The sequence below is a fragment of the Pelodiscus sinensis genome, chromosome 13, assembly GCF_052426305.1.
Source record: "Pelodiscus sinensis isolate ZL-2025 chromosome 13, ASM5242630v1, whole genome shotgun sequence".
NCBI lineage: Eukaryota > Metazoa > Chordata > Testudines > Trionychidae > Pelodiscus > Pelodiscus sinensis.
In genome coordinates, this window is record NC_143064.1 from 4,322,122 (window position 1) to 4,346,985 (window position 24,864).

Sequence of the window (24,864 nt, forward strand, 5' to 3'; positions counted from 1 at the left end):
GTATGCTACTAGGTCTCACCACAGATGTGACACTACGCCAGAAAAACCTTCAGCAGGGATGACTGGAAACATTCCTTTCCCAAAAATGAACTGCAATCTCGGTTTGTTATGGGAATATAGGTTCTTTGCAGAAACTCCTCTTGCCTCCTCCGTCAATGGAATTGAGAATTTTATAGTAGGCACAGGAAAACCAAGGTTTGTTTTCAGTCAGCCTTATTGTCATTTGAATTAGTTGGCCTCTAGAAACTTCTACAAGGCAGCGCCTGAAGGAATTCCCACATAATCAAGGGCCGTGGCAAGAACACCACGCTTCTGCAAGGGAGCGCCTGCTTTTCAAATCTTACCTTCGGCCGACAGAACATAATTTGGGACCAAGATTTTTTCATTTTGCGTTCTGGACCAATGTCGTCACATCTGAGTACACGGGAATTTCAACCAACTTTGACTTGCAAGAAACATTCCAAACGAACGGTATTGGTGTTACTGATTTAGGCCAACACTTTTAAAAGGCACCTAATGTATTACCGCGTAGGTAAGTGGTTGCAAGCGGCTGGCTATGCCGCCATTTTGAAAAAATCAAGCCATTGTGATAGGCCTTTAAGTATAGATTTAGAAGCTTGACTTTAGATAGCCAGGTTGGAAAGTGTTGGCCTTAGACTTTAACACGCTTTCCTATCATATATCAAATGTTTCTTTAACCATCCCTGAAAGAGTTAAGGACAATCCCTCTCCTAGAAGAGTTCTTCCCCTGCTTCCTGATTAGCTCAAGGTCACGTAGTTAAGGATGATTATTCTTCTTAGATCGTTAATTATCCTGAAGGTTAAAACGTCAGCAGGCATAAAATAAGGGCTCTTGTTAAGGCACATTCTCATGTATTAAAGTTTGTACTTTGAAGATTTCAACTATATTAATTTTTTCCAAAGAGCACTGCAACACATCATAAAAACAGGCAGACACACCTAACTGACAATAGGTATGCCTGTGCCAGGTTACATGATAAACTGCTTAAATACGTGTGTTTTCAGATACAACATTGTTTAACAAAGTCATCTGAGGTGAAACCCAGGTATTTCTCCAGTTCCCTTTCAGGGGCTTATCTATGGACTAAATTCCATTTCGGGTCTGGTTCGGCATTTAATAAATCTGCGAGTCTAGACACTTTGGCTTTTTTGGAGAAAGGCTGTTCTCAGTAGTGACAGATGGCAGAACAAGGAGCAATGGGCTCAAGTTGTGGTGGGAGAGGTCCAGTTTGAATATTAGGAAAAACTATTTCACTAGGAGGGTAGTGAAGCACTGGAATGGGTTCCCTAGGGAAGTAGTGGAGTCTCCATCCCTAGAGGTGTTTAAGTCTCGGCTTGACAAAGCCCTGGCCGGGTTGATTTAGTTGGGATTGGTCCTGCCTAGAGCAGGGGGCTGGACTTGATGACCTTCTGAGGTCTCTTCCAGCTCTATGGTTCTATGATGACTCCTCTGAACATCAGCAGGTAGAGAGAGGAGACAGTGGAAACCTCAAACGAAGTTATATGAGGGAAATGTTTGGCTAGAGCACACTTGTGCAGTATCACTTCACCTTTCTAACAATCTTAACAGCCTTAACTTGTTTAAAATCATCCAAGCTCTGATGTACTTTGAAAGCAAGCTGCTCCTACCTCTTTAGTGCATTAGAAGCGCACACAGTAACTCCTTTATGTTTAATACATAGAAATAGAGGCATGTACGTTAAATAAAAATTTTACCCATTCCAAGCTCTGAGCAGACGTGCCAGATATTCAGAGAAAATCCATGCACACTGGAACAGTGACTGAATCAAAAAGTCCTGCAAAAAAGTTCTGGAGAACTTCAAAATAAGGGGAACCGTGGCCTTCATATGAAAGGAAGCAGTACTTTACTCACTGCTCTGGTTAGCACTGGCGACTAGTTTCATCTTTTAGCTCTTACCACTCTGGGAAAGCGTCAGCATTTATGTCGATCAATGCTGAGAGTTACGCACATTATCATTAAACATTTTGCAGGGATACAGAAACAAAACTCACTGTGGTCTACATTTAGAGCGGATTGGATTTCCTAAAAATGAATCAGAAAGAAAAAGATCTATCCCTATGGGAAACTAACAGCCATAATCAGCAAATATTTCTCTTGCCTTGGATTGCAAAATAAGCAACGTTCTATCTAACCTCACCACTGCCAATGGTGAGTCATGAACTTTCCAAGTGAACCGTGAAAGAGACAGTACAAGCAAACGGCATATAAATGAACACAATGATGATTTTTAAGTTGTAGCAGTAGGACAGAAAATTCGAAACTCCAGTACTTACCATCAAACTTTTTGTAACGGGAACTAAATGTTGTCTGTAAGTGACTGCTAAGTTCTACTACCGCATTTCTGAAGTCGTGTTTACTCTGCTGACTGTACTTCTCTTCCATTTCCTGAGAACAGCAAGTGTAACCTTGCGGACATACTTTCAAATGGTCACCTGAAAAATTAAAAGTAAATCATTAAAAACTATATAAAGAATATTTAAAAATAGACACGTATATATAGCTATATACAACGGGCGTGCACACACATCTCAAGCCTAAATTCTTTATTCTGGCAACTAGTGGACATCAATTAAGTATGCAGAATCAAGGCCTTATCCATGAACAGACTTGGGAGAAACACAGCGGTACCCTGTGAAGACCCAAATTTTGTCCATTGCTGACTATGCTAAAAAGCTGTCTTCAGTTTTTATTTACAGTATGCAGCACATGCGGTAAGATAATTAGCAGAAATGAATTTTTAGACAGTAATTAACACCAAAATGGCCTCTCTGACCCCCCCTTCCCCCCCACACAAACACTGACTTCTTGGTATGCACGCCAATTGCTATTTCCAGTTTATTCACTTAAAACGGGGGTGGAACCAAAGGCCCAGGGGCCAAATGTGGCCCCTGGCTTGCCTGTATCTGGCCCCCAGAGGCTCAGGCCCTCCCCCCAGCCTTGGGGAGCCTGCACTGGTATTCCAGCCCCTCCCACTCAACTGTGAGGCTGGAGTACATAAAACCACCTAGGTTGGGCCCCCCCCCGCCAGGCTCTGGTGTATGAGGGGAATGTGGGGAGCATCTTTCTCCTTCTCAGCTGGGGGCCCCGACTGATTTTTCTGTGGGTCAGTGACCCCCACCAACCCAAAAGAGGTTCCCCACCCGACTTAAAAAGACCTGGACGCTGCAGTGAGTACCAATGTCTCTTTTTGGGAGGGCAAGGCAGGATGTATTGGAGCACCACAAAGAGATGTACTTCTCAGGAAGCAGGCTGCTTTTAGTTCGCCACTTGATGAATTTCTTCAGCCAACACATTCCGTTTCCTCCCCCCGCCCCCCCCGACTTCACACAGTTTGCTCCTGGCCCTAGAGAAGGACGTGACAATCCTGTGCCAGAAGTCAGAGCCAGCTGTTTGCCCGTCTTCAGAACCACAGAGCGACCTGCATGTCCCTTAACCTCACCCTAACACAAATACAGGTCGAACCTCTTCAATCCAGGACTCTCTGGTCCGGCAACATCCGTGGTCCAGCAGGGTCATGGATGTTGCTGGACCAGAGAGCCCCAGTGCTTGGGAATGCGAGCCAGTCATGGAGGGCAGCCCCAGCATTAGAGTGGCGAGGCCAGTCCCCAGAGAGCCCCGGCCAGGCAGGGCAGCAGCAAAACCAGTGAGGCCCGTCCCTGGAGGGCGCTGTCCTGGTGCGGCAGCAGCAGGGCAAACATGGAGCCCAGTCCCCAGGAAACCCCGGGAGGGATAGAAGCAGGGTCGCGAGGGCTGGGGAGCTCCGTCCCCAGAGAGCCCAGCTGGAGGGCAGCAGCGTGCCGAACCCAAGCCCAGTGGCAATGGGGCTGGAGCGCAGCCAGCAGGAGGGAGAGGAAGTATCCTGAAAGGCCTGGCAAGGAACCTCCCCTGATCTGGCAATTTCCCTCATTTGGGATGGCTCAGGTCCCAAGAGTGCAGGACCAGGGAGGTCCAACCTGTAGCTTTTTTCGGACCTCATTTTGTTTAATCAATTCATTCAATAATAAAATCCAATCGTGGCCTCCCTCTCGCCAGCAACGCAGTTTCTAAACCCTATTACAACCTTTGATACTCACCCTTGTGACAGGCTCGTGTGTTTTTCCAGAAATTTAAACAGCCAGCCAACGCTTTTTTCAGTTATTACAGACGCAAAATATTTAGGATTGAAAACGTTATTGCTGGCAGTTGGGAAGCCTGGTCTTCAGGGGCAGACTAGAATGGCCAGATGTTTTCCCATGTGATCAGCAAGTTGAGTGTTTCCAATGTCAACTAACGGCCAAATGTTGCTCTCGGTTAATATCAACCAAGCGACTCCACATTTTCAAGTGTATCTGAGCACAGAGTTTGACCCTGCTTAATTAGCAGTGAAGGATCCCGGTGCTGAGTGAGACTTCTGACAATTTTAGTGGCTTTAGTAAATTGCTATTCTTCTCTGCAGCTTTTTGGGCCAAGATACCAGTTTCACACTGAGCTCCCTCATGCCACCTATGCAAAAAGAACGGTGCTGACAAGCTTACGTCCCGCATCACACGATGTGGTTGAAGCAACCTGGGATGTAGCATGTGGGAAATGTGAACTGTGGGAAAAAGTTGTAGAAGTGATGGGATCAACTCGTCATCACAGGAAACTCAGGCCTCAAAAATCACTTGGTGTTTTATAAACCAAGTCAGCATCGCGCTCCATTTCAGAGTTCCGATTGCAGAGCAAAGAGCAGCCCTGTAACTCCCTGTGGAGAAGCTGTAGGGACGAACGAAAGGACTGCTAGTTCGCATTAACACCGTTCACAGCACTTCGGTGCTAGTCACACATATCTTACTAGTCCAAACTACAGGGCGGTTTAGATATAGCCTCAGAGTCACTCAGCCCAGATTTTTGGCTTAAAACATCAGATGGAGAAAAAAAGAAGAAACTTTCTAGCATCAGACTGGGAACACAGTACAAGCTGACAACCACCTTACGTCAAGGATCGTCTGAGAAGTTCCTAAAGTCATGTTTATCAAAGGCTGCCATGTTTGCATGGTTGTCTGTGCCAGGTTCCCAACCTTTTTTTATACTGTGGACCGGCAAACCCATTCACAAACTTTTGGCAGCCTGGGAACACTTTATTTGCATACTTGAATATTTATTATGCAAATAATGAATATGCAAATAAATGTTACCACTTCACCAAAAGCCCTGGCCCCCAAGAGCTGCTGCAAACAGCCAGCTTCTGCTCTGGCAGCCACCGTGGCCTGGTACCGGTCTGCGGACCAGCAGTTGGGATCCACTGGTCTACGTGGTCTCTAAAATGAGGTTTGGATTAAGCATTGTGTTTTCTGTGGTTCTAACAGTTTACAGCAGAGAAAACGGCTCATCTGCAGAAGCATTAAAAATGATAAAAAATAAATGACGTATGCTCAAAGCAGAGTAGAGCTGGCACATCCTTGGCTGATCCAAACACTTCATCGTCCATTCCTTTTGCAACGGTTGTGCATGAGTTATCCAACTACGGAAGTGTGGGCAATGTGGATCATCTTTCCCGCCTGCCCAAGTGTGTTAACGCCTCCCTTTTAGACTGTTATAAAACGCCTTTTAAAATAAACATTGTCCTTACAAATCTCTTTTCCAAACTCTGTTTTTCTTTTGCCCTGCAGGGTTTGTTTATGCGTTTTCTCTGGCATTACAGGACTCCTTGACCAATAGATAATTCGGCAGCAAATGATCTCTCTCTAGTGCAATGCTGTCTATTAAGCTTGACTAGTGGAAAGCTTGGAGTCTCATTAGTCCAGGAAGTTACGCTGTTAAGAGTGAGTTTTCAGGAAACAAACGTCACCACCCTTATTTAGGAATCCTTCCTCTATATCAGTGTTTCTCAAACTGTGCTCCGCGGAGCCCCAGGGCTCCACAAGACATCTCATGGGGCTCCACGAGGTTGCCAAACTGGAAACATTGATAGGTACAACACATACAATCAGTGGACCGCTGGGGCTCCGCATAAATTTTGACACATGTAAAGGTCTCCGTAGCCCAAAAAGTTTGAGAACCGCTGTTCTACGTGTTTCTGGGCCATGACGCAACTCCCATATTAAATATTTCATGACAAAGAGAAATAAACGATGATGCTGAACGACACATAAGTATGAGTGAACAGTCTAACTACCTCCTTTCACATTTGCAGCTATAAACCTCAACATATAGCAATTGAATTTAAAGGTGGGTAGAAGTCCCTTTTTCAAAAATGATGATTAAGCATGTGCAAGATTTTCAGTCTCGAAAAATGCTGGTAGAACTATATAATCAATGACAGCTTGAGTATTGACCTGTATTTAGTTAAACTCCGGCTAACCATACAATATATTGGCATGAAAAACATTTAACAGGTTAACAGTAATTGTGCTATGGAACAGAAATACAAGATGATGTGATTGGGAATGTCTAAATATATCTGTCTCATTAATACACAAAGAACAGAGTCATGATAGGGGTTGTATGCCTTGTAGCAGATGCTGCTGCTATGGCATTTAGAGCTAGTTGAGAAATCCAAAAACTAATTTTTGAGAGATGTTCTGCAATTTAAAAGCCTGAATGATTTAATTTCTTTTTTACTATTTAGAAAATTCTGAAGCAATACTGAAAAAGTTTATCAACATTTTCCTTACTAAACTATGGTAAACAAAAAAATGTCAATACCTTGCCAAGATATTTTCAACCTTAATTGAGGGGGACCCCAAGTTTTTTCGTTAAAAATTTGCCATTTAAAAAAGCCATTTTATAGGAAACTGGCAAATGCTGGCCAGTCCTAATATTCATTCAATGACACAGATTTGGATCCATTTCCATATTGTGGAATTATTAATATTATAATGCTACTTTTTAAAATGTACTTTCACAATATCTTATTATATTTTACATTTCAGAATATTTTATCAGCAATACTATTTTCTTCAGCATCGGTTATAAAATGAAAATTCTTCTCTTTGATCACTTTTGTCTCCGACATGCAAATGGTGTAACAATACCACATGGGCAAATTTAAACAACTTCTTTGAGAGGGTTCGTAGAGATTTGATTGATTACTTGGTTCATCGTTACCAAATCATGCTTCCAGACAGTCAAAAAGGATTGACCAGCAATCTAATTATGGAAGATATTTCTCAGCCACGTCACCACTATACAATCTTGGCTTGTGACCAGACATCAGGTCTGCCTCGGGCCCGGGAGATCCCAAAATTAAGTGTTAATACGGGGCGGATACTCCATAGTAAAGAAAAATAATTTGGGACCAGGTGCTGTTTTTCCAAATATTAGTATTCTAACAAAGGGGCAGTGAGAATCATTAAAGATTTTGAGCCATGTTTAGCATCTCCATCCTCCAAATTAAAGTACATTCTCCCATTCTTGTTTCCTGCTGCTCTAACAAGATCTAAAGCATTTGGGGGGAATTTCATTCCAATGCATTTTGGTTAAATCAGCCATTGAAGCAGAGAATACGCCTTACTTTGGGAAGCCAAGGGATAAAATACAGTTTCTGTTGGGCGTTCACCTGTGATGTATGTTCACACAAATTAATTTCTGAGGAAAGAAACCAAGGGGCGTGATGATAAACCTCACATATACAAAACAGGAATATTTTATGGTTTTCCAGGGAGTCTATACATTTTAAAAAGTTATACTTCTCACACCAATCAGGGCTTAAAACACACACACACACACACACACACACACACTCTTGGCTACTAATCAACTCTTGTGTTGATGCGACACTGAAAACAATGCACTGATAAACAAAAAGGTGTTGCAACTAAATTAGCTCAAACTGCCATGGCATTGCAATATAAATAAAATACGAACCTTGGAAATAATTCATAATGGGGACTAATCAGAGCTGTGTACAGGAGCACAACTAAAGGGACACTGCTGGGCCCCTATGGGAGCCAGCTAACGGCCCCAGGGCCTCAGGCTAGCCTCCTGCAGCCGCCCTTCAGCACTGCCGGAGTCGCAGGGCGCGCGCTATTGGGTGCTGTAGCGGCGATTTAAAAGGCCCACGGCTTCGATTGTTGCTTCTGCTGAGGTAGCCGTGGCCAGGAGCCCCGGGCCCTTTTAAATCACTGGGCCCCACAGAAATGGGTCCCTCCCTTCTCCCCCTGCCATACAGGAGTTTGAAATACAGATCAGAGGAGAGATCTAGGGATGTAACAGCGCAGCCGGTTAAACGATTAACCGATAAGCAGGTGCTTATTCATCAATTCTACCACTGCATGCAGCCTCCTCAGCTCTGTTAGGTAGTGTTTTAGCAGGCTGGTCGGCAGCTTGGCTCAGTCCTGGCTGGTCAGCAGCTTGCCTCAGTCCTGGCTCACGCCGTATCTCGGGAGCTACCCCAGCGCAGCCCTGCATACAAAGTAATTTAGGAGCCAGAGGGCGGGCGGCTTGGCTCAGTCCCGGCTCACGCAGAGCCGCAGTGGGGGCAGCTCCGGGGAGTGGCTCGAGCCGGGACTGAGCGCTTGCAGTACTAACTCTTAGCAATGACGTGTGTAACATGCTTCTTAACGTCTCTCGAGAGATCTCGTGTTGAGGGGAACTCAAGGGGTTACTTCATGAAAGCAAAACGATCACCTGGAGGCACTTATACCTAGAAAAACAGGCAAACGTCCGCCCGTTCATTCAAAGGAATGAAGAGGAGCCCTGATTTCACACGCGCTAGCTGAAGCACACCCGGCAGCGATCCCTTAAGTGAGCACTTCGCAAACAAGACCCACGTAAGAGAACGTTTTATCGCAGGGGCGGCCCTGGACTAGCTGCCAGCAACTGGCGCACCATGCAACCAGCACCCCCACCTCCAAACCCCTCCATGATATTGTGCCCCATTTAACTTAGCACTTTAGGCGACCGCCTAGTTCGCCTGTATGGATGGGCCGCCCCTGGTTTCATGCAGTTCTAAGTTAAACCTCTTGGGTTTTTCTTTCTCCTTTTATTTTTTAGCATCCTACAACCCCTTCCCTGCCCTCGCACAGCTCTGCCCTGGCTTCAATTCAAGTTACATGTACCAAGCCATACAACACAACATGTCATGACCACCACTCTGGTTAAGTGTACTGCAAAATCAATTTAAGGGGAAAAAGTAGGGAGGTTACACAAAGGGAACGAGTCACAATACATCTGCACTCCAGCTACCATCACATGGCCTCTTTATACACATTTTCCACGTGGAATTGCTTGCACCCTGCATATCTGTCTACATGATGGACTGGAATGGCTAAGGAAGCCTTCCTCAGGGGGTAATTAGCAACATCTCTCTTCAGAATGGGCATTTCTGTATTGCGCAGGTTATAAAGGCCAAGCCCCAGAGTTCAGTATATTGTCTATGCTCACACCCAAGAGGAAGCCCAGAAAATGAAAGCCAAATACACTCAGGCTCTCAACAAGTACCCAAGTGCCACATTTTGGTAGAGATCGAACCGCTCTTGTCTGGGACACTGGTCCGGCAGGACCACGGATATTGCTGGACCAGAGAGCCCCTGGACCAGAAGGCTGGGTGGCTGCAGCAGCCCTGGGACAGCAGAGTCGTGGCAGCCCCGGGACAGCGGTGCCATGGCAACCCTCGTGGAGCCCTGGTGGCTCCAGAGCAGCGGGTCCACAGCAGCTCCGGGGAAGCCCTTGCGGCCGCAAAGAGCGGAGCCACGGCTGACCCAGTGTCCCAAGTCCAGGCAGCCCTGGAATCAGGAAGCCGCGCCAGCCCCTGGGATAACCGAGTCCAGCAGCTCGGGGAAGCAGCACCCTGGCACCAGAGCAGCCACGGCACCCTGGAGCTGTGGCAGTGCCGCTGCCTGAGAGCCACGGCAGCCCTGGGGCAGTGAAGTCCCGGCAGTCCCTGGGCTCTGGAGCTGTGGCAGCCCTTGAATAGCGGAGCCTGGTGGCTTTGGGGCAGCGGTGGGGACTGGCCAGCAGAGGCAGCGGCCTGGGAGCAAGGGAGGTCCACTAGATCTGCTGACGGACCCGGGAGAGCCTGGAGTCCCGTCAGCAGGGGCATGGAACTGACCTCCCCTGGTCCAGCAAACTCCCTCATTTGGGACCAGTCGGGTCCCCAGGGGGCCAGACCAGGGAGGTCCCACCTGGAACATTAGGATGCTCTGCTCGAAAACTAGTTTTGTCCATTTAATTAACTAGCTACCGAAACACAAAGGGCCCAGTTATCCTAAAAACAGCTCCCTTCTCCACCGCCCGGCTTGACAGGCTAGTCTGCCGTCCAAACTACCCGCCCCCACATCCAGTCTGGCTTTGTTTCTGAGCAGTGGGAAAGGGGGCTGTCTGCACGCCACAGAGACCTCCCCCCAATTTCTGCCAGGTTTACATCAGAGATTCCCATACTATGGGGTGCAATGAAGTTCCTGGGGGCCATGAAAACTTATTGAGGCCCTACGGCCTGGCAGGGAGAGCGGGCAGGGCTCTGCACAGATGGCCTCGGCCACCAGGACTAGGTTGCCTGCCTGCCTTCCTCCCCTATAGCTTCCACCACCCAGCAGTGATGCTCCTCAGCTGGGAGAGGCGGAGAGGCATTGGCAACGACTCTGTGAGTGGGGAGCAGAAAGCGACACCCCAGAATTCAGACCGCTGGGCCACAGCCTGACCTGGGACATTCAGCGCAGCTCCAGGGCAGGAAGCCCCGCCCACTCAGCGCTGGGGAAAATAGCACTCTGCGCAAACTCGTATTTTAGCACCCTCAAACCTCCGCAGGCTCCCCCATTCCTCCTGGGCCCCGCAGTCTCAGACTCCCCAGGCCCCCATCTCCTCCTGGCCCCACCCGCTGGGCCCTGTTGCCTCCCCCAGTGCTGAATTTGTAATGCAAGAGATGCTGGGGCACAAGATGCTGCTGGCGCTGCCTTCAGGGCTGTGGGGCCAGCACCCCTGAACTCCTAGCTGGCAGCCACAGCTTCCGGCCACACCGGGGCACAAATTAAGCACTGCCTCTCCCCTCTCCACCATAACCCCCAACTCCCTCATGCCCGAGGCCCATCCTGCTCCCCACCTCTAGACCCGCCTGACGAGAGCTGCAGTCCCCTCAATGGGTACCTGTACCCCGGTCTGAAAATCGCTGCTCTACGCAAATCAGCTTGTCTCGCTGTCGAGAGTTTTTCCCCACTTCCTCTAAAATCGACACCAAAAAGAACCCAGAACTGCCAGGCTGGACTCTAATCCAATTTCACACTAAGCTTGTGCTCTAATGAGGCCCAAATAGGGGGCTTCCACTCATCACAGATATGCGACCTATCACAAATCCAGATGGCAAAACACATCAGAAAGAAACGAAACCCTTCTTCTCTCGTTCGTGCTAGAACAACAGGACAGAGGAAAGAAGAAAACCTGGGATCCTCTAATACTTGCTCCGACACTGCTCAGCTGTAAGACTTTGGGCACCTAACGCTAGACATTTTCGTGTCCCCTGAATTTTATCCATGCCAGTTTCGGGGACCCACCTTGAAGGGTTTGAGGTCTTGAAGCCTTGAGCGCTGGAGCTCTCACTGATTTAGCATGAAGTTGGGAACTCCTAGCCAGTGACCACTTGAGAACATGGCACACCCTTCAGTGTGCCTATTACTTGCATTCCTTGTTTGCTGGAAGGTTATAGTCAAGGATCAGCCCTGTGTGTGCATGCCCACGCCTACGCCCACGATCCATTGGGAGCTTAGTAGTGTTAACATCTGTTACCCATCTCATGGGCTCGGCGGCTCCGGTTAACGTTTCTGTTGCGTTTGAATTTTTCGACAGAACTGCATTTTGTTATACAAATATTTCACATGTGTTAAAAACAAAATTGAAGGAAGACTTCTGCTCTCATGTACAGTGAATCCATATCGACTCCACTTTCTCCACCAGAGTTACCCCACTGGGGTACTTGCAAAAAGAATTTTGCCTGGAACAAGTTTAAAAAATAAAAAAGTGAAATTTTGAGTGCAAGTTTGTCAGTTGCTCTTTTCTGTTGTTCTTACGTTTCACTTTTCCGTGACATTAAGGCCGTGGCGACCAACCAGTTCTGAAGCAGTGGCCACTACTATAGCCAACTAGCCATAGTATTCTGAAAATGTAAATCATTTTGTGAGCCAACTAGTCACACTCAACCAGGCAAATAGCCACATGTGGCTAGCATTTTGGACACCCCAGCTGTAAGGCAGCATTCCAAAATATCCCCACTGAGTTGGCCCCGCGTCAAGAAACGTGCCCAATTCTTCCACTTTTTGCAAAGTAATGGCATGCTCTTGCAGAGCATCATTTGGAGATTATGAATAAGAACAGCCCAGTATCCCATCTGCCGACAGTGGACAATACCAGATGCCCCAGAGGGAGAGAACGCAACAGGGACTCCTCACGTGATCTCTCTCCGGTCACCCATTTCCAGACAAAGGCTAGGGCCACCATTCCCACCCATCCTGGCTAATAGCCATTGATGGACCTAACCTCCATGAATCTATGTAGCTCTTTTTTGAACCCTGTTAAAGTCCTGGCCTTCACAACATCCTCTGGCAAGGAGTTCCACAGGTAGTCTATGCACAGAGTGAAGAAAAACTTCCTTTCGTTTGTTTTAAACCTGCTGCCTATTCATTTCATTTGGTGACCCCTAGTTGTTATACTGTGGGAATAAGTAAATATCTTATTGTATTGGGTATACGAGTTTACTGAATGAACATTTGGCTCCAACTTCTCCGAGGCTGCAGGAGTTGAAGGAACTATAGCTCCCTCAAAAGGCCATTCCCCCCGGCGCTGGAATACCATTTCTGAGATGAACCGCAATCTCGTTCCCTTGGTAATTTGGATACTTTAACCCAGTGAAACTTACATGAAGAAGCACCTTGAACAGACAGTCTGCCTCCCCCCTGCCTTGCCCTGAGTGACCACATTGCAAATGGATTCCAAAGCTCCAACGACTGCTGTACATTTCTGAAACACAGACACCTCATTCGCCCTTTCTTTAGATTAAAATAAAAAGGCTGCAAATAGTACACAGGGATGTAAGAGTGTAGCCCTGTCAATGGGTAACCCATAAGCTCATGCTACTTGGCTACACTCAGCTCTCCATGACACAGAGGTGACAGCAAGGCCGGGGGGCTGGCTTAGAAGCCAGCTCCCAGCATGCACCGGCTCCTGGGGAGCTGGCTGCCACCTGGCATGTAACCCCAGCAGGGCTGAAATTTTCAGTGGTTACACAGTTAATCAATTACATACAAAGGTGCCAAAAGGTGCAAATACCTCAGCTGCTTCTCCTTCGCTTTTCTGCTCTGCCAGGCCCAGGACAGCAAGCTATTTGGGCATGCGCATAACCTTAAGCTACTGATTTTAATGGGACTAATTTCCACAGTTCAAATTAGCCCCTCCCCCCCCCCCATTTCAAAACCTTGCTGACTCAGGGCTCAGATCTCTGCTCTCCTCATGACTGGGCTTTTGTTCCGTTCTTTGCACACGCCAACTGGCTTCGTCAGGCTGCACAAACGGCTTGCAAAGCTAAACCAGACCTGGCATTAGACAGGATTTGAACAAACAGAGATGCAAACCCCCACTTCTCTCAGGAACTCAGCAGAAGCCATTCCTTAGATGTCCACGCATGCTGAGATCTAATTACGTTTGCATGAGATGCTAATAAGCTCACTCCACAGAAGCTCCCCTGGCCTCCGCCACAAGCTTAAGAGGGCAAATTAGTGGCCTAACAAAGAAACACTCAGCTCCGATGATTTTCCTAGTCCCCATCTTGTGCGTCCCCTCTGTGAGCGTCCGCTTTGTTCTCTCCCCTGATTCTGCCTCTGGACCGTCTTCCATGCTGCCTTTTCAAAGAACCATCAGCCTGTTGTGCATCATCACCGCGTCATCCAACTAAATTCCTCTCTCGCACATAGCGTGACTGGTGTTCCTGCAGCTTCTGCCACTCTGCTTAAAGCTCCAGGGCAGAGGTGCCCTGCCAACAGCATTGCTGGTATTTCAATCCAACACCCACAGGCTTCCTCCCAACCCCCCCGTTCAGAACATTTTGCGGCCCCTCGAAGGTGGCCGCTGACAACTTGCATGCTCACCGCTATTTCTTCCAGACCTGCTCTCTTTGGCTACGTCTACACTGGCAGCTTCTTGCCTACTGTCGACGCTGCACGAGCATTCTTCCGCAAGCAAATTTACAGTATAGCATTGTAAAACAGAGCTTCTTCCGGAAGAGTTGTTCCTCTCCCCACGAGGAATAAGCCCTCTTGAGCAAAAGCTCTTCCACAAAAGGGCAGTGTGGACAGGCAACATGAATTTCTTGCGCAAGAAGCCCCTATGGTTAAAATGGCCAGCAGAGCTTTCTTGCGCAGGGGAGCGTCCACACTGCGGGGATGCTCTTGCGCAAAAGTACATGCCAATGTAGAGGTGCTCTTGTGGAAGAGTTTTTGCGCAAGAAGCCGCCAGTGTAGACGTAGCCTTTCAGCGTCACGGCGACACTGCGCGCCCTGTTCAGCTGAAGGCTATGCAGAACCCATCGCACAACAGGATACCCCGACTATCACAAAGCAGCCTCTCGCCTGCCGTGAATCAGCTTAGCTCGAGGAAGTTCATACCACTTGACGATCATTCTCGCCCTTCAGTTCCCGGAGTCGTTGTGGATAATTCTCTGATCACATCCACTCAAGGTGCAGCAGCAATCAAAAAAGCAAACAGAATGTTTGGAATTATTAAAAAGGGATGGAGAATAAGACAGAGAATAGCTTATTGCCTCGATATAAAGCCATGGTGCGCCCACATCTTGAATACTGTGAGCCGAGGTGCTCACCTCATCTCCAAAAAGATCTCTTGGCATTGGAAAAGGTTAAGAAAAGGGCAACAAAATGATTTGGGGGTTTGGAATGGGTGTCATATGAAGAGAGAGTAAAAAGACTGGGACTTTTCAGCTTGGAAAAGAGGAGACTAAGAGGGAATATGAAAGAGGTCTATAAAATCATGACAGGGTATGGAGAAAATAAATAAGGAAAAATATTTACTTATTCCCATAATATAAAAACTAGAGGGTCACCAAATGAAATTAACAGGTATCAGATTTATTGCCAACAAGGGGAGGTTTTTCTTCATGTAGCGCAAAAGTCAATCTGTGGAACTCCTTGCCGGAGGATGTTATGAAGACCCGGACTTTAACAGTCTTCAAAAAAGAATGAGATAAATTCATGGAGTTTAGCTACATTACTACTTATTAGGCAGGATGGGTAGGAATAGTGTTCCCAGCCTCTGTTTGTCAGGGGCTGGAAATGGGTGACAGGAGAGGGATCACTTGGTGGTTCCCTGTTCTGTTCACTCCCTCTGGGGCATCTGGCATTGACTACCATTGGAAGACAGGCTACTGGGCAAGATGGACTTTTGGTTTGACCCAGTATGGCTGTTCTTGTGTTCAGAATTATATAACAATACTTACCGTGGGCTCCCTAACTCTTCTCTTCACACACACACACACACACACACACACACACACAGCAGTTTTAAAGACAGAATACATCTTGTGCAAGTGGTTCAGGAAGTTTATCCTTAGGGTTAGGCATCAAATTTACTGGGACCTATTTTTCCCTTTTTCCCCTCTCCCTCTCCCCCAAAGTGCCGCCTATAAAGTGTCCTGGGCAATTAGCACTGTTCTGTGTAGTTGTTTGCTTTATTAATGCATAAGCTGCTGGTTTTATTTTGGTTATTAATCAAAATACTTTTCATTTCTTTTCGCCGATTACCCAGGTGGCACATGACAGTTCCCCAGACACATTAAAGCCAGTAATACCGAAATGACTTTCTGCAGACATGCCAAGCACTGAAAACATACCCTTTGATGCCAAAACCAAAGGCCTTTCACCCTTGCTTAACAATGACGAACTACTATCGGTCATGCTTTACTGCAGCTGTTAACACAGAGCTAATTTACCTTGCAATCCTGAAGACCTGTACAGCAGTGGTGGGGAACCTATGGCCTTGGAGCCAGAGCTGGCCCTCGAAGCTTGCTCCTGCACCCCCTCCGGTCCAAACCCCTCAACGTCACTCCTTTCCCCAACTCCTTTCTCCATACCAAAGAGGCTTGTGGATTTCTCCGACCAATACGGGGTCAAACTTCCAGAGGTATATTTTGTGTGTTATAGATTTTTGTTAATTTCTCTCTTTTTCTAAGATATCATACAAGGATTCCACCAAAAAAGCAACAGGCCGAGACCAACTGTCCTATTAAAGTCAATGATACATTTCCCATTGATCTCAGTGAGGCCAAGATTTCACGCAAACAAGGAAAGATTCTGGACAGTTTGAACTATGATGCCGGGAAAGACTCAAAGTGGTTTTGTTAGGAGGGATTAAGACAAGTGCCTCTTCTCGGTGTTTCTCGCAAATGCAAACTATTTGATCTGGCACGACCAGACAGAGCGTTATAGTCCACTGACCCACTGCGATGTTCTTATAAGTAAAACTGCTGCTGAATGAAATTTGCCAGACTCAGAGAGCCTTTCACAGATGAGCTATAAACAGAAAGACGACCTGTAATATCCAGGTTAATTTGCGCTCCATTCCTCCTATAACCAAGCTAGCACTGGGCAAGAAAAGCAAGTGTTTGGGTTAACACATCACTAATGACTGAGAAAAGTGGAAAAGCTACCGAAAACCAGTACTTAAAGATCCGATTAAGCAAAGCTAAAGGAGAACTCGAGTAAAACGGTTACTGCAATCCAACACACTTAACCAATGGACTTGGGCTGAGAAAACAACAAGCTAGCACTACCTTGGTTTTGCAGAACTCACCATCAATCATGGTCAAAATGAGTTAGCTTCATATTTCCCCGTGAGAATAGCTATGACTGGCTATTTGGTTTGATGGTGTGCAATCAAAGAACCAGTGTGCAGGGCACTATGCTCTTCAACTCAGTAAGAACCTGCATCTTGAAAGATTGTTACACGGTATTACAGGTTGAACCACTAGTCCAGCACTCTGGGGACTTGACCGGCGCCACACCAGAGAATCCAAACCACGGGAGGTCAATATTGTCTAGCAGCATCACCAACACTTCCACTGCTTACTGGGCTGTTAGAAGATACTTAGGGGTAAACTAGAGCTAAATAGCAGCACAGAACTCGAGAGCCAGGCCTGGTGGCTGTAAATAAACTTTATGGGACCGCAGGAAACTTGGCCACACCCATGAGAAGTGGACACCTAGTTCAGTCAAATCATGGTGGACCACACATGATGCCAGACCAGCGTGCCAGACTAGAGAGGTCCAACCTGTAGTAAAAACAGAAATCCATTTTCAAAAGCCATATCAGATTCAAGTTTAAATATTTCTCTCCCCTGCATTTTATTTTCATACTGATTGTTCTGCTCCCATATGAAACCATAAACGAACCCTTAAGCAGGGAGAGAGATTTCTCATTATCTTTGCAAGTTTTTAAAAGACCTTGCACAATTAAAAGCTACATACTGTCAGCTTTGTATTCTCTCAGCACAACCACCATCTTCTTTACAACAGGGGGCAAAATGCTGCAAGATCTCACACCCTTGATAAATACTTTACAATAATGTGCGCTTTCATTTCCATACAGATGATATTGATTCAGTTAGTAGAGCACCACATGTAAACCAGAAGAGAGATGAAAGCGGCTAATTCCTGATAACATCAAGAGAGATAACTAGGACTCAAGGATCCAAGCATGCAAATGAAACAAGAGAAGAGTTAATATGAGGTGATTAGAAGTCTGAACACCTTCCATCTCTTATGTTAGCCACGATATTAAAACAATGTTCACCATTGTGTAACTAAGTGTTTTCCTCATCCCAGTTACGGTTAGATCAGATTATTGTTAATTGTTACTGAAATCTACAAAGTATAATCTACAGTGTCAAATGAAAACCTGCAGAAGGAAAGGCATCCAATACCTTTCAGTATGGACATATGAAAAATGTAACCTGGGATGTGTTATGGAAAGGATAATTCATAGAACAAAACTGTGTGCTGGATTTCACTCATCTCCCGTGTACAGAGGATGGAGACAGAGTTCACAACAAGAGTTACAGGCCCAGGCTTAGTTGGGGAGGCAGTAAAGTTTCTGTTAGACACCTGTGAGCCACTCACAGGCAGAAATTGTTGGCCTAGCAACATGTGAAAGAATGTCTGTAGAATCATAGAAATGGAAAGGACCTCAGAGATCATCGAGTCCAGGCCTCTGCCTTCATGGCAGGACCAAGCACCGTCTAGATCATGGGTTCCCAAACTGGGGGTCATGCCCCGCTGGGCGGGTGTGAAGAAATTCCGGGCCCTCCCCAATCAAGTTTTGTTGCCCTGTTCAGTTCCTTTTTTTTTCCCCCTTTTTTCCTCAATAAGTTTTGTTTTTGGCAGGTGGGCGGGAGGGCCGGAGGGTTTTTCAAAAATCAGAAAGGGGGGCGTGACGCTGAAAAGTTTGGGAACAACTGGTCGAGATCATCCCTGACAGGTGTCTGTCTAATCTGCTCTTTAATATCTCCAGTGATGGAGATTCCACAATCCCCGAGGCAATTTATTCCAGTGTTTAACCAGCCTGACAGTTAGGAACTTTTTCCTAATGTCCAACCTAAACCTCCCTTGCTGCAATTTAAGCCCATTGCTTCTTGTCTGAGGCCAAGGAGAACAATTTTTCTCCCTCCTCCTTGTAACACCTTTTAGATACTTGAAAACCGCTATCATGTCCCTCTCCATCTTCTTATTTTCTAAACCAAACAAACCCAATTCTTTCAGTCTTCCCTCCTGGCTCATGTTTTCTAGACTGTTCATCCTTGTTGTTGCTCTTCTCCAGACCTTCTCCAATTTTGCCACATCATTCCTGAAATGTCGTGCCCAGGACTAAACACAACACTCCAACTGAGGCCTAACCAGCGCAGAGCAGAGCGGAAGAATGACTTCTCGTGTCTTGCTCACAACACTCCTATTCACGCATCCCAGAATCACATTTGCTTTTTTTTGCAACAGTGTCACACTATTGCCTCATGTTTAACTTGTCGTCCACAAGACGCCCAAGAGCATACATAAGGGCGTGTCCACACATGGAGTTGTTACAGAAAAGCTATTCCGGGAGAGCTGTTTATGAGTATGGACACACTTACTGCAGACTACTGCAGTGTGCCTTGCTCCTCTTTGGCTTAACATGCTTTGAAAGTGGAGTAAGCTACACAGAAATGTTTCACAGAGGTAGCTAGGCTGGTCTGTTTCAGGAATAAACAACTCGAAGTCCTGTGGCACCTTAAAGACTAACACATTTCTTAGGGCATAAGCTTTCATGAAAATCAAGACTCAAGACTCTCGTTCCATAATAAGAGTCTCCACAAGGTGTTTTTCAATAATGACTATTCCCAGGGCTCGAGAATTAGTGTAATCTACTTGCCCGTGGTGAGTAGATTACAAGCCGGCACAGCCGCGCAGCATGGTCTGCGCATGCGCAGCGTGACGAACTGCGCATGCGCGGCGTGATGAACCACACAGCTGGCGAGCGGGACTCGCCGCCACTTGGCGAGCCCTGGCTATTCCACTTCGGCACTTCAATTGAATCTGAATTAATTTGCCAAAGCGTAGACAAGCCATAAATCAGATAAAGACGGCATATAGTTGTAAAGGGTCCATTGGTGACCTGACTTTAGAATTTGAATTAGCTAGTGTTAGCCCTGAAGTATTTTAAAGGCAGCCTAAAATAGCATGCTAGTCATGCAGTCAGTAGATGTACAGGAGCACAGAAGACAGAATTATTAAAGTCACCATCTGAAGGACAGTTAGGAAATTAGGGTTGGTAAAAAAAAAATGCCTATTTTTTGCAGGAAATTCCTAATTGTCCAAAATTCCCCCAAAATAATGCAACCAGAACCTGCAATTTAATTACAAATGTTCTTTTTGCCCCCCCCCCCACAAAAAAGAGAAAAAAAAACAATAAAAAAAGAAAGTTTGGCATGAAAATTTTCATTTTGAGCAAAAAGCCATTTTTCAGTCAAAAATGAAAGTGTTGATCAACTCAATTTCCCAGGAACAGTATTTCACTCTACTTATTTTTGGCATCTTTAAAATCATTTACAACGCACATAGCTGTAATTTTCTGAGATGAGGTGATAGATTGGAATAAAAATACCACACACAGCGCAGGCAGAAAAAACAGATGTAAATAATATCTGTATGAAGATATACCATCTCATGGAGGTGAAAGGGACTTTGAGAGGTCATTGAGTCCAGTCCCCTGCCCTCACAGCAGGACCAAGTACCATCCCTGATGGATTTGGCCCAGATCCCTAACTGGCTCCCTCAAGGATTGAACTCACAACTCCGGGTTTAGCAGACCAATGCTCAAACCACTGAGCTATGCCTCCCCCTCCTCTCTGCCTCCAAAGATGATGTAGAGGATGCATCTACCCAGCAGACAGGAGTGTCCTTCATAGCGTGAGTACTTTCCAAAGGTTCTCAACCAATTTACGGTTGTGGGAGGCACATGCAGCTCCCCGTGTAACGTGGGCCACATCCGCAATAGTCCTGAGGCTGTCATGTGGGCTGCAGCTGTGTGCTGACTGGGCCACCGGTGGCCTGTGCGCAGAAGTTGAGAACCAGTGGAGTAGACAGTTCCACAGGAGCTTGAGTAGAAGCAGCGTGCTTAAAACAGCCGTGTGGCTGTGGCCATCCAGACTAGCCACTTGCGTAACATGACACGATGATTTGGAAGGTTTGCTTGTGTGGCTAGCCCGAGCTAGAGAGGTCTATAAAATCATGAGTGGTATGGAGAGGGCAGATAAAGAAAAGTTATTTATTAGTTCCCTAAATAGAAGAACTAGAGGACACCAAATGAAATTAATGGGTAGCAGGTTTAAAACTAATAAAAGGAAGTTCTTCTTCGCACAGCGTGTAATCAACCTGTGGAACTCCTTGCCAGAGGAGGCTGTGAAGGCTAGGACTATAATAGAGTTTAAAGAGAAGCTAGATAAATTCATGGAGGTTAGGTCCATAAAAGGCTATTAGCCAGGGGATAAAATGGTGTCCCTGGCCTCTGTTTGTCAGAGGCTGGAGAGGGATGGCAGGAGACAAATCGCTTGATCATTGTCTTCGGTCCACCCTCTCTGGGGCACCTGGTGCTGGCCACTGTCAACAGACAGGATACTGGGCTAGATGGACCTTTGGTCTGACCCAGTACGGCCATTCTTATGTTCTTATGTAATAGTGTTATCAATTAACCAATAAGCAAAGCTTATCAGTTAATGCTATAGACTACACACATTCCCCCCCAACCGTGCCAATACATTTTTTGGAAGGCTAGCCAGCAGCCCGACTCACTCCTGGCTTGCACTGGGTCCAGGACCTACCCCTGGAGAGGCAAAAGAGACTGGGATTTTTTAGTTTAGAAAAGAGGAGACTAAGGAGGGATATGATAGAGGTATATAAAATCATGAGTGGTGTGGAGAGGGTGAATAAAGAAAAGTTATTTATTAGTTCCCATAATATAAGAACTAGAGGACACCAAATGAAATTAATGGGCAGCAGGTTTAAAACTAATAAAAGAAAGTTCTTCTTCACGCAGCACATAGTCAATCTGTGGAACTCCTTGCCAGAGGAGGCTGCGAAGGCTCGGATTATAACAGGGTTTTAAAAAGGGCTAGATAAATTCACCGAGGTTAAGTCCATAAAAGGCTATTAGCCAGGGGATAAAATGGTGTCCCTGGCCTCTGTTTGTCAGAGGCTGGAGAGAGATGGCAGGAGACAAATCGCTTGATCATGGTCTTCGGTCCACCCTCTCTGGGGCACCTGGTGCTGGCCACTGTCGGCAGACAGGCTACTGGGCTAGATGGACCTTTGGTCTGACCCAGTGTGACCAGTCTTTATGTTGTGGCTCTGCATTTAAAGTGTATTAGGAGCCAGGTGGGCAGGCAGCCCGGCTCGGATCCAGCTCGTGCTAGGTCCAAGAGCTCAGACCCTCCCCCGGACAGGGGTTGCTGCCATCCTGTGACAGGCAGCCGGTCCACGAAGGGAGCTGGTTTTTAAACTGGCTCCCCTCATTGACCAGCTCCCGCCTGGCACCGCACGCAGCTGCCTCTGATACAGATGCAGCAGTGCGGAGTGGCAGAGGTCTCCCCAGGAGCAGAGCCAGAGCGCACTGCCTGCCAGCTCCACCCCCGGGGACTATCAAATAGTTGAGTCACCAATAAGAATCCATGAGGTTAATTGACTATTCAATTAATCAATATTTAACATCTCTAGCCCGAGCCACCAAAGCCACATGCTCTTTCTAGCGCTAGCTATTTCTGTTCCTGGGCATCTACCTGGGCTGGGGAGCAGCAGCTGCTGTGTAAACATACCCTCAGTTCATCTGGCCTACTCCTGTTTTTCCTCATGCTGTTCAGCTGTTGACCTCATGCACTCTGAATCTTTGAAATTCCAGGAAGAGAACAAGAGCAACCAAGGTAAAGGAGCAAAGGACGACGGCAGCACTGAACAGAACAAATAAGCAAGGCCAGGCCTGCAAGGGTAAGAGGGACGGAAAATGCTGTGGTGGGACATGGCCGAAACATGGAGCCGTAGAAGTGGAGGAACACAGTCATAGAATCCCGTGTTTCATTCTAAAAACACGCCCCGTGCGTCAATTCTACCGAGACCCACGTGCTCACTCTGAACCGTGACACCGATTAACATTCACACAAAAACACACGTGGCTCTCCCAATAATTTGTGGTGCGTACCTCCCCGGTTTCCCTCTTATGGGCGTGAGTTTCCTCAGAAATACTTCTCCCATTCAGCACAGCAGGGTCCCCTGAATTCACTGGCCTGAAATCATTGACTAAGCTAAAACTAAACATGACTGCAGCGAAGCGAACATCTACGGCTAAAATCCGATTCCAACCTACCATAATCTTGGAGATCTGCTTCACAACCACAGAGCCCAGAGATTCCATACGGATGTTTGCAGAGAGATCAATTTGCTTTTGCAGTCAAAAGTTTTTCTCGAGGCTTTTTTCCTGGCAAACACTTCCCTAGTCGAGCCCTACAGAGCTCCATTATTTTCCAGCACTCAGAAAGGAGTCACCAGTAAACTTCAGTCAAAGGACTAAAAAATTGCAAAATGCATCCAAACCAAGGGTGTGTCTAGACTACTGAGTTTTGTCGACAAAAGTGGACTTTTGTCGACAAAACTATACCGGCGTCTACACTACCGCTGAGTTCTGTCGACATAACGTCGACAGAACTCAGCAGTTTTGTCGACGCTGGTAAACCTCATTTTACGAGGCATAACGCCTTCTGTCGACAGAGTTCTGTCGACAGAAGGTGTTATTGCCTGTAGGGTTGCGTCTAGACTACAGGGTTCTGTCGACAAAGCAGCTTGCTTTGTCGACAGAACTCAATGTGTCTGGACGCTCTTTGTTGACAGAAGTTTTGTCGACAGATACTGTCGACAAAACCCGGTAGTCTAGACGTACCCCAAGGTTAGGTCCATCAATGGCCAATAGCCAGGATGGGTGGAAAGGGTGTCCGTAGCCTCTGGTTGACAAAGGCTGGAAATGGGTGACAGGAGAGGGATCACATGAGGATTACCTGTTCTGTTCACTCCCTCTGGCATTGGTCACATCAGCAGACCGGACACTGGGCTAGATAGACTGTTGGTCTGACCCAATATGACCGTTCTGATGTTCTTATGTTATGTCACTATATACTCCTCTGCCTACTTTCTGGATGTATGGCATGGAAGCCAAGTTAAGCTGGCGTTTTTCTAGCTGGTACAAGCTATTTCACTTAATGAAGCTAACATTTCCTTGCGTTAAACCCAGAAAAATATGATGACATTTAAACTGGGAGCGATGACCCAAACAATAACAAAAAAAAAAATCCCAAAGATTTTTTGAATTCCTTACGTAGGAAACACAACACACAAAATGTAGCCACAATTTCCTGTTTTCGACTTAAAATAATAACAATAAAAAAAGAAATTCTGGACTTTATACAAGACCCAAATCTAATCTGTAACCTGGAATGCAAAAGAAATGAGAGAGGTTTATTAACTTTCACAGCGATCCATTCTCTATTAAATAAACCACAGAGATGGCAAGCAGTGGACAAGCTGCAAAACTAAGTCAATTTAGTTACTGAAAAAATATATGCAAAGAGCTGTACTAAAATTTATAAGTACACAAGAACCAGAAAATGTAAAAGGTGACTATTAGTTCATCCAGGCTAAATGTATCTGTTTATTAGGCTCAACATATACTTGTAAATACAGCTAGTAGTCCTGTGGCATCTTAGGGACTAACAAAAATATATATAGTATCATGAGCTTCCTCAGATGAGCTGGAGTGGAGAAGAAAAAGTTACAGACTAACACAGCTACCCTCTGAGACTTGCAAATACAGACACATACAGGCAGTGAAAGGCATGCAAGTTAGCATTACTAAGAATCTTTACCTCTTCCTTGACTTCAGGTGTTTACATTTCCATATTAGATTAATAGGACCGTGGGCAGATGCAAAATTTGTGTCTGCATCTGCAAAAATGAATCACAGATGCAGCTACCCACAGATATAAAGTGGATATCCATAAATTTGCAGGATTCTAGATACAAAATCTGTATCCACATCCGTAAAAATGAGCCGCAGATGTCTGCACTCACATGCGTGGATGCCCACAGATATAAAGTGGCTATCCGTGGATTTGCAGGGCTCTATGAATTAAAACATGATTGTCACATTTAATGTCCTTGTGGTTTTTGTGTCTTTGTGCACTTTCCCCCACACTAAGGTAAACTGCCTGTGCTTAGCATTAACGTGGTCCCAACGAACAGGCTGCCGGGCCATTCCTTCTCCAAAAGTTTTCGTTTGAGAATGGAGACCAGGAAACCAGGAAA

At 46.2% G+C, this 24,864-nt stretch overlaps 1 protein-coding gene across 1 annotated transcript in view; it reads right to left on the bottom strand.

Annotated features, from left to right (window-relative positions):
- GPC4 (glypican 4) overlaps positions 1–24,864 on the bottom strand; it is a 145,644-nt gene that overhangs the window by 72,976 nt on the left and 47,804 nt on the right. Inside the window, exon 2 of the mRNA XM_075941139.2 lies at positions 2,317–2,475. Coding sequence (XP_075797254.1) covers positions 2,317–2,475 — 159 coding nt within the window. The remainder of the gene's footprint in view (positions 1–2,316; positions 2,476–24,864) is intronic.